Source organism: Capsicum annuum, chromosome 3, assembly GCF_002878395.1.
Source record: "Capsicum annuum cultivar UCD-10X-F1 chromosome 3, UCD10Xv1.1, whole genome shotgun sequence".
In the NCBI taxonomy this organism is placed as follows: Eukaryota; Viridiplantae; Streptophyta; class Magnoliopsida; order Solanales; family Solanaceae; genus Capsicum; species Capsicum annuum.
In genome coordinates, this window is record NC_061113.1 from 101823406 (window position 1) to 101834323 (window position 10918).

At 35.5% G+C, this 10918-nt stretch overlaps 1 protein-coding gene across 2 annotated transcripts; it reads right to left on the minus strand.

Moving 5' to 3' along the window:
• Positions 1-492: 492 nt before the first annotated feature.
• On the minus strand, positions 493-8772 carry LOC107863621 (DEAD-box ATP-dependent RNA helicase 37). 2 transcript variants are annotated; one of them, XM_016709629.2, is made up of 7 exons: positions 8641-8772; positions 7206-8069; positions 7011-7094; positions 3122-3364; positions 2564-2731; positions 1935-2048; positions 493-1230 (listed from the first exon to the last, which is right to left on the minus strand). In XM_016709629.2, the coding sequence occupies exons 2-7, from the start codon at positions 7941-7943 to the stop codon at positions 751-753; spliced, it is 1827 nt and encodes a 608-aa protein (XP_016565115.1). In that variant the 5' UTR covers positions 7944-8069; positions 8641-8772; the 3' UTR covers positions 493-750. The 2 variants fall into 2 exon arrangements, with proteins under 2 accessions (XP_016565115.1, XP_016565116.1); XM_016709630.2 differs by having other exon boundaries at positions 8457-8659.
• Positions 8773-10918: the final 2146 nt, after the last annotated feature.

Here is a 10918-nt window from a genome sequence, read left to right on the forward strand (position 1 = left end):
TTTTGAAAAAATGAAAAGAAAGTAAACTTATTTTTAACTTTTTTCACTCCTATTTCTCTCCTAAAATTTAATAAAACAACTCAATTTTATATTCATGGCCAAACACAACAACTCCCAACTCCAAAAATCATTACCTGCATGGACAACCGGGGCCTAAGATGTCATTTAGTGTATCGACCACTCGTACTACAGCCCCACTCCCAAGTCCCAACTTATGAAACTTTCTCCAGAAACCCATCTGTATTCATTCACATTTCTCATAGAAAAGAATACAATTATACTATTTCCGCTGTCAACAACCAGCATCACAAACAACTACTAAAATAATATTCCCATGAGCCTTTTTTCCAATTTCCACTTCCCTAAGGAACAAGAATACAACCAAAAATGAAGAAACCTGCAAGAGATTTTAGACATGATATCTCACTTCGTTCGAAATACAATAATAATCTAAATCAGATGCACATTGCACGTGGCGATTAACTATCCATATGCACTCCAAAAAAAAATTAATTCGCAAAATAATATTGTATTAAACAAAGGCATCATTGAACTATTGGACAAAAGTTGCTTCCTATGTGATCTCCAATTTGCCAATCTAACTACCATAACAATCTTGCAGTTGTCCCCTATAGGACCCCAAAATAACAAGAACTCGACGCTGTTTCGGACTAGAAAATATCATAATCCAAATTTGTTGATGAGTAATATACAACTGCAGGAAAGTATAGGTATCATAATTTTGAGAAGCTAGTCCCAGGCACTAGTTACTCCAGGACCATATCCTCCACTGTAATTGCCATAACCACCACTACTATTACCTCCATCATAGTAATTCACACCACCTCCACTTCTATTGTATGAGGAATCCCTCCTGAAGTCACGCCCACCAAAACGGCCTCCGCCAGCCCGCCTGTTTCTACCTCCGTATGAACGGCTAGCATAACGAGTCAACCATTCGGGTACTTCCTGATTAGCTTCTTGCATCAAGTCAGCTAGAGGTTTGGACATCGAAAGGTTACCTTCATTAAAGAAAGCAGTTGCTAGTCCTGTCTTGCCTGCACGGCCTGTCCTGCCTATACGGTGCACATAATCATCAATGTCATTAGGAAGGTCAAAGTTGATAACATGAGAAACATGAGGGATATCAAGGCCTCGAGCAGCCACATCTGTCGCAACTAAAATTGGGGTATCTCCTCTCTTGAATGTTCTCAACGCTTGCTCCCTTTCCTATAAAATAAACCCACACGTAATGTTGACTATGATGAGCAGCAAAATAGTGCAAGTAATAGTTGGTGCAACACAAAAAACTGACTGAATATAGAAGTATCAGGTACACGTGTTACATGCACACATGCCCCTTCTCCTCAGCATGCAATGCAAATATTGATAGCAAGATGTGATGGCAAACCATTCCAGCTTGCAAATGGTGGACAGTTCGTGAGTAAAAACGCTAAGTGTTTTGAAGATAAAGGTAACACCATTCAGAAGATCTAGATGAACTGTCCACTTTTGTTTCATTTTTGGTGCAAAGAAGATCTTTGCAAATGATGCTGATAACAGTGATAGAACTCATAGAATCTCTCTTTAAGAATAGGAAGGGCAGCCCCGTGCACTAAAGCTACCGCTATGCGCGGTGTCTGGGGAAGGGCCCCACGACAAGGGTGTATCGTACACAGCCTTACTTTGCATTTCTGCCAGAGGCTGTTCCCAAGGCTTGAACCCGTGACAAGTGATATTCTTTTGGTATCTGGTAAATATTTTTGACAGCACTCCTTGTTGCCATATTACAATACACTTGCCACTTCTCAAACAAAAAAAAAAAGTGGTGCCATTTAATCACATTGTAATGAAGGCGCAGGACAGTGTATAAGGTCATGTTTGAAGATCAAACAATTTTGATCTATCTCTATCAATACCTAGATCTCGCCTACCTGCTGAGTCCTATCACCATGAATGGCAGTCGCAGGAAACCCATTAATACACAGCCAATGCTCCAATGCATCAGCACCCTTCTTTGTTTCGACAAATACCAAAGTTAGAGCATGCTGCAGAAAACAAGATAATGCAGTAAATAATATTGCCAGTCAATTTAAACGAAAGATTAAAGACTCCGTATTGTGTTTATCATGTAAAAAATTTATAGGCCCAATGCAACACAAAAGCAAATGACAAGAATGATGCAGTCATGTCCTTGGAAAACACTGAAGCATTTCCAGTCAATTTAAATGAAAACTCACGCAGAATGAAAATTTAAGCAGACTGCGATCTAGGAAATTCAGCATTCATATAATCATATCTATATATAGTAGGTAAATAAAACAACAAAACCAATTATGGACAGAATGAGCAGCTAAAGTGACCAGGCAAGAGGAGATTTACGCTAGTGCCTGTACAGACAAAAAGAATTAGAAAGTCAACATCCTTAATTCTTTGCTAGTCCCTAGGATTAGAAGTCCCGACTTCTTCCCCACTCAGTCAAGCTGCTCCAGGTGCCTTAAACAGAACTAAAGTAGTTGAGAATAATTCCTATAGCAAGAGAGAGCTAAGAGTCGCATGCTACCTTGCCGTGAACCCCATTAGCCATCTGTGCATGAAGTAGGTCCATAAGATGGCTTCTCTTGTCACCATCATGAACAAATTCAACTCGTTGAACAATCAAATCAGTACTAGAACCAACCCGTCCAACCGCCAAAAATATGTAGTTTGCAAGAAAATCAGAAGCCAGTCTCTGCATTCCCAAAAACAAACGAAGAAAGAAATGGTTAGAGATCATATACAAAAGAAGATTTTACTCGATGCCAACTCAACAAGTTAAAAGGCAAATTTTCCAGCATTGCAAAAATACAGGTGTCCTCATGTAACAAGAAGAATGAGAAGAAATATTAGGATTCAACAAGAAATATGTTTTTTTTGGGGGGTGTGGGTGGGTGAGTGGGTGGGGCGGGTTACACTGGAGAAAGAAAAACAAAAATATAGAACATTTAGTAGAAGTTCAAAGAAGCTCAAAACCATGGTTTAAGATGATGTGCATCATACCGATAGAAAATGTCTGTAAGCAGCAGAATACTAACAACACATATTGACAATTGAAGAACACCCCTACTGAATAAAAGAAAACCTGAATCTCCTTTGGGAATGTAGCACTGAACAGCATAGTCTGTCTTTCACCAGGTGGAGGCATATCCATTTGCTCCACAATCCTTCTGATTTGAGGTTCGAATCCCATGTCCAGCATACGATCTGCCTCATCGAGTGCTAAATATCTGATCATCTGTAATGAAACTTTTGCTCTCTCAAGTAAATCAACCAGTCTTCCAGGAGTTGCCACAAGAATATCAACTCCTCTCTCAAGCTCTCGGAGCTGCAGATATGTAACAAACAAATGTTCAAACAATAACGCAACAAACACATCATTTACTTCCTTGATAAGTAATGTTTTATTGATATTGCATAGGAAACAAAATATACAAGACGTGTACTAAGAAGTAAGCAATCTAGAGAACACCACTTTATACTTGAATGTTCAGGCTTCTTGAGCTAATCTGACAATGAACTGATAAGATCAGATACTACACTTTCTATATAATCTAACAACAAAATCACCACACTAAACAACTGAATATTTCTTAGTACTTTTATTGAGGTTCTGACTTCACCGGCATATCAAATGAAAGTAATGTTACTAGATCTGATTTGTTCAAATTTCCAAACTAATTTCAGTGTATGACTTTTTTCAATAACCAAGAAACTCCCTGAGGCCAAAGGCACACGGTTCGGAACTCAGCGGATAATGGGCCCAGCCCTCTTCTCTTCCCCACTAATGTGAGTGCATAACTGTAAGTCGAACAAAAAAAAAATGTATGTTGATCTAAAAGTAGACATCAGATGGAGGTGGAAGAACATTCTAGACTTCCCATCAAAATATGTAACAAGAAAATGGGATGTTCAGAAACGGAAATCTGGGAAACAAGGGGCACCTTCCTGAAGATAACAGGGTAACAAAATCCCAACAAAAAGAAAACTTGCTAACTTAGAACAATATATGGTTCATGTCAGATACAAATGTACCAGAAAATAAAGATCTTTTACTTTTTTTTCCTCACATCAGTAAATAAGAAGGTATTCCAAAAGATAATGACACTAGCTTTCAATTGCATTTGCACTAGATTTCAGGATCTAACCAAAATGAATGTGAATAGGGAAGTTCATATTCAAGCAACTATTTACCCAAATCAATGCATCTTGAAGGATCGCACTTATCCTGGTCAAGTACATATAGATCTTCATGAGACTGCCAAGAGTCCTAACATTAGATTACTTTCTACCTTCTGTATAGCAAGTTTCCCTCTTTCACCGCCAAATGCATATTAGATCTAGAATGATTAGCTAAACAAAATTAAACCAACTCCACGAATTAAATTTGTCTATAGGCTTCTTAGTTGAACTCTTATCAAACCCATTTTGTTTTAGCGTACATTTTGTTCAGGGGTATCAAGTTGAGCAACACTGTGAAGGTTTGGGAAAGGGTGGTGCAGTTGGCTATGGATGGATTCTGGCGTGGTAGAGGTAGACCAAAGAAATATTGAGGGAGGTGATTAGACATGACATGGAGCCGTTGCAGCTTGCCGAAGACATGACCCTAGATAGGAAAGTACGGAGGACGCGAATTAACGTAGACTGGTAGTAGTTAGGAGTGTGTCTCTGCTAGTATGTAGGAGTGCTTTGTCTTGTTATTTGTACTAGTTGTTGCAGCGTGTTGCTTGTAGTGTCTTGATCTTGGTGTATTGGTGATGTTTGTTGTTTCGGATGGGTCGAGTGTAGTACTACTCTGTGATAGGATTATTTTTGTTATTATCTGTTATTTGCTTCTACCTATTGTTTCTTGTTCCTATATTATGTCCTCTAGAATATTTTTGTCTTGAGTCGGGGGTCTTTCAAAAACAGCCTCTCTACCTCACCTCTGCGGTAGTGGTACTGACTGCATCACTTTACCCTCCCAAGACCCCACTTTGTGGGAGTAAACTGGGTATGTTGTTTTACTTTTTGTACAAGGAAAGCATGCCAAAGGTAACAAAATTTAAACGGCTTTTTCACATTAACATATTGAAAAATCTAACAAAAATGCTCCCAATGAACAATTGATGAGTTGCATATAGTTTTACAAAGCCATGTTATGCATGAGTAGTGTTCTTCACATGTGAGAACACAGTAACAACTTGTATTTAAGCATTTCAAGAAGAAATTGAGGTGCACTCACTTCTCGGTCTTTCCCTATTTCACGATTACTTACAAGTTGATAAAAAGGGGGAGGGAAGAGAAGAGGAATACTAGCATATACAGCTGAAAACATGAAAGAAAAAAGTGGCACCCAATTAACAATCACACTAAAACCATTAGTCCTTATTACACCAATTTTTTGACAAAAACTAACAGCTGCTTGTCAAAGGAAGGTATTTTTCAAAGAGAAAGTATGGAGATGGAAAGTAAAAGGCCCCTGGGGCTTTGATAAAGTGGTATGAGCACAACATGTGATGCGTAATTAGGCACATGTCATAGGTTCAAACCTTATCACCAACAAAATTAGGCACATGTCATAGGTTCAAACCTTATCACCAACAAAAGCTTGGCATTTAAGTAGAAAAGAGAAGGACGGACCCATAATCCAGCAAGTCTCACATCTTGCGCCCCCACCGTCGGGGCTTTACATGGTTATAAAAGAGATGGAAAGTAAAAGGAACAGTAACTTGGATACACATACACAAAAAAAAACATATATATAGATATATATATATAGTGAGAGAGAGAGAGAGAGAAAGAGAATATATGAGTGCTCGTAATAGCAAAATCTATCTGGTCAAACCCACAAGACAATTTTCAAACTCTAGCATGTAAAACAGTTGTAATTTCCTGCTGAAAAAATCACAAAATTATGTACATGAATAAGTAAAAGTATCAATCTCCCTGAAGTGTCTACAATCTTGGTGCAAGGTATGTCTGCTTTAAAACTGATATAAAAATAAGAAACGTTTCACCTCCACCCAAACTTCTTCCCATATTCCTGTTTTTGGTGTCCAGAAACAGAGTTCCACAGTCCAAACTATAAGATTAAAAAGAATTATCCAAACTATAAGATTAAAAAGAATTTACTGTTTGACCTTTGGCTCATAAGCATTAAGCAGACTGGTTGTAAAAATAACAGTGTTCTAATTATACAAGCAAATGCATCTCCTTGAAAAAAAATGACACTTTTTTATCGCCCCTCTGCTTAAGTACCACTTACTGTGACTTTTAACTGCTATCAAAGAAAAATTAACAAGTAACTAGACAATCAGATCGACCTGCAAGATATAGTTCATTAGCATTACTTTTAAATCCCAGTTCAACATGTGCGACAACAGAGCAGATATGAAAAAATCATACAGCTAGGAATAAGTTCTCATCTAAATAATTACAGCACAATGATGAGGCGTTTATTCAACTTACCCTCCTTAAAACGCAGAGCAAGGGTTTCATTCACCAATAATGAAGCAAGCATGAAAGAGGTTGAAAATGCAACATTAAACATTTTTTCCTGTTTAATCTTAGATGTGTCTCGTGTGGTCTCTATCTATGCATTTCATAAGAGACAGAATAGACTTCTTGTAATTGAATGGTGCACTAAGGAGACAACTAATATGCTATTTGTGTCTATGGAAAGAGTTAAATCATATCTTTAACGATGATGCTAAGAGCATGTGGAATGAAAGCCTGTCAAAGTCCTCCTTTCTTTTGCTTCAGGCTATAATAATGAGAGCAAATGCTTCTGAATTCATTATGTGCATTGTCGGGTACATTCAAAAACATGTGGTGCGTAGGTCTCATAAGAATCACAGCAGCTAATAAACCTCCACTCAACAAAAAGATTATCTATCATCCAGCATCACATGCAAAGTATCCAACTTTATCATATCAATATATATTTGTTTCATTCAAAACATAGGGCAGAGGAAGACAGCATAAAAAGGTACCTGTTGATTGATTGGGGCTCCACCATAGGCCACTACCACTCTAACACCAGTCTCATAAGAAAATTTTTTAGCTTCCTCGTGTATCTACGTGTTAAGTGTAGCATAAAATTGGAATTAACAAACTTGAAGGTTTATAAAGAAAAAGGTAAAGGGATCAAGTGGCATTTCACAAAACTGCCATAGTACCAAACCTACCTGCATTGAGAGCTCTCTTGTTGGAGAGAGAATAAGAGCAAGGGGAAACACTGTACGCACCCCACGAGGCCGTTGCGGAAAACTCCCCCTCATGATTCCACTAATAATTGGGAAACAAAAGGCCGCTGTCTTGCCGGATCCAGTCTGGGCACAGGCCATGAGATCTCGTCCTGCTAAGGAGATGGGAATTGCATATCGCTGGACAGGAGTTGGCTTAACATACTTGCACCTCCTAATATTCAAGTTAACAGCCTCCCCTAAATCTATCTCAGCAAATGTATTAACAGGAGGTGGCACATTTTCTCCACTTGTTTCTACTGGAATATCCTCATAAGCATCAAAATTTATACCAGTATTCTCCTGCTCAAACGATTGCTCCAAGTCCACATCTGCATCATTACCGAAAGGGTTAACTTCCCGTTCTCTACTCCAACCACCTCCTCTGCCACCCCAACCACCTCCGCTGCGGCCACCACCACTATACCCCCCTTGACGTCCGTAATCTGGCCTAGAACCACCCCATCGAGACCCACTAGTTGGTCCATTGAACCCTAAGCGGTCATTACCAGGAGGGCCACCCTGTGATGGAGCTAGAGGCTCGGCTGCAATTGGTTTGTTGCGAAGATGTGGTGGCACATAAGATGATCTCCTTGTAGAAGCAGAAGCTCCAGTCCCGCCACTGGGCCCAACATTATCAGTGGCTACATTCTCAACAGAATCTGCCCAAGAGTTCCTCATTATCAAAATTTTCTTCTTCCCTTCTAATCCTATCCAAATGCGCACAGTTCAAAATAATAACCAGAAATTCTCGGGAAACTTCCTTCTTACAAACACTCTGCTTAGAATGGATCAGTAGGCAAAAACCTGCACAGGAAAAAAGATACCCAACACTATGATTAACAGTAGATGAACAAATAAAAAGAACAACGAGCAGTATATCCTTAAATCAGCTGATTTCCCATGGCATCATCTATCCAAATAAACTGAAAACTTCCACATGAGAACCATATAAAGCACAATCAGAATAAACTAACACGGATATCGTTGAAAAAACAATGCTTTAATAGGAAAGCTAAACTCTCACCCGAAAATCTAAGGGTTACAGAAACAGATACACACATAGAAAACCTAAACATACCCAAAAAAAAAAAAAAATAACGCGTGAATGAGAACAAATCAAGCAAAAAAAAAGGAAAAAAAAAAAAAGAGAGAGACCCCATATGGAGAAAGAGAAGATAAAAAAAAGCAAACCTTTGGAGAAATGGAGAAACCCTAGGGCTGACGAAAAAAAGAAGAATATAAGAATTTGGACACACAAACAAAAAATTCGGAGATGCTTTCTGAGATTGGATTTCAGATTGACAGCTTATAATACACTTATATTAAGCAGAGCTTGAAAGATTCAGATTTTGCATATCTTAGTTGCAAGTCTTACCCGTTTCAAACTTTTCAACTGCCCTTTGAGGTTTTGGACTGCTGCTGTTTTTTTCTTTTCTTTTTCTTTTCAATTTACACTTTGTTTGGACGGTGGTTTACAAAAGTTTCATACGATATTGTATGATATGGTATTATATTATTTAATGGAATGATATTATATTGTGATTGATAAATTTATTAAATTATTTTTAATTATCATAAATATTAAATTTATTAATAATTATTAATAAAATATTTTTTTTATTAATCTATTACAAATTATGTTATGTAAATATATTAAGTTATTAAATTCATGTAAATTTTAATAAAAACAGTATAAGAGTAGATCAAAATAAATGTAATTAGATTCATTTTTTATAATAACAAATTTTATTTTTTTTGGTGTTTTAAAACGTGACCACCAATGATAAGTACAAAGTTTGAATGCATCTTTTGTGTATGATATGAGTGTGTTGGTATGAAATACAAAAAAAAAACTAGGAAAATAATTGATTTCTTACTTATTTTCTTGTATTCGTTACAAAAATAGAAAAATATTTTTTAAAAGTATTTGTCTATATTTAACATAAAACAATAAGAATGAATACGCTAAGAGGGGTGGGGTAAGAAAAAAATTATGAATTTACTGTAAAGAAGAATATTTGAGGGTGGAGTAGTGGAGTGGGGAATTGAGGGTAGGGATAGGGGTGGGGTAAGAAAAAATTTTGAATTCTTTTAAAATTAAATTAATATATATATATATATATATATATATATTGAAACATAATATTATTAAAATATATCTTTGTTTTGGTATCAGAGCGGAAAGGTTTTGGGAATATTACCTATTAACTCACAAAAGTTTATAAACTATGTATGAAAAAACATAGATCTTTCCAAGACATAAGGTGTAGCTATTTCTATTTATATAGAGAAATCAGAAAAAGAAATAATATAATAGCTAGAAAACATAATTTAGAAGAAAGTCGGAAAAGGTTATTAGAAGCAAACAGATTACATAAAAGTTATAATACATCTAGACAAGTTTGTGAAGATTTAGTATGCGCATTAAATTGGAAAATACAAGGTTGTGAGAGAGATTTAGAAAATAATACTTCAGGAATAAAGTGGCTTAAGGAACGTATTAATAGAAAATCTTATCAATTAGGATAATAAATTCCAATAAGATATATTGAGTATATTAGAGAAATACAACGTCAATATTATAGAGAATTTGCTTATAAACATCAACTTGTAAAAATTCGGAAACAATTTGTAGAAAGACTAGAGTTGTTAAATAAAGAAATAAGAAACCTAGAAATAGATATTCTAAACTTTAAAGAAACAGACGAAATAATTACCATAACCTCCAACTATTATAAAAAAGCATTAATTAGTGAAAAATCTAGGCTGATAGAAAATATACAAGAAGTAGAATTAGATATAACCTATACTAATAGTAGATTGAAATATCAAACTAAGTTAAGCAAAAAATACCTTAACTTAAACCACTTAGGATAACAAGATAGCTTCTTTAAAATGTCTCGATTACTTAGATTTTAGATTTCAACCAGAAAAGAAATATAGAGTGTTAAAAGATAACTACAATATAAGGTGTAATTTCAACCAGGGTGAACATATTTTACATTCAGAGGATAAACAATATAATGCAATAATAGACTTTTTAATAAATTCAAGCGAAAAAATTCAGGAAAAAGATAATAGTATAATAAGAATTTTAGAAGAGATAGAAGTTACTCAGAATAAACATAAAAAGACGCTAGATAAGATAGAACAAAATTTAGATTATTTAAAGTCACAAAAAATAGAAATAGACAGAAAAATTCAGTATTTAAATCACAAATTTAATTTAGAGAAAATAACTACAAAATTAGAAATTGAAAAGTTAATAAAAACTATAATAGAAAGACCTAAAGAATTAGAAGTAAAAACAACTTAATTAATAACTAAGCTTATAGAACAAGTAGAAAATATAACAACAGAAATCAATGATTTGCAAGAAATAACAAAAAGATTAGAAGAAATATCACTTTCATGAGTGAAGAAGATATAAATTATAGTAAAGCACTAGAAAAATCAAGAAGTTATCATAGCGAACCAGAAGGATTATCTAAGCATATACCTTCAAGTATAACAGATAAAATTTTATTAAAACAAAATCATACCATAATAGAGTTATTATTAGACTTACACAAAAAGATAGACATTTTAATTAAACGCAAAGAAACTCAAAAACCTTTTCAGGAAGAACCAGAATTACCCGAACTACATAAGAA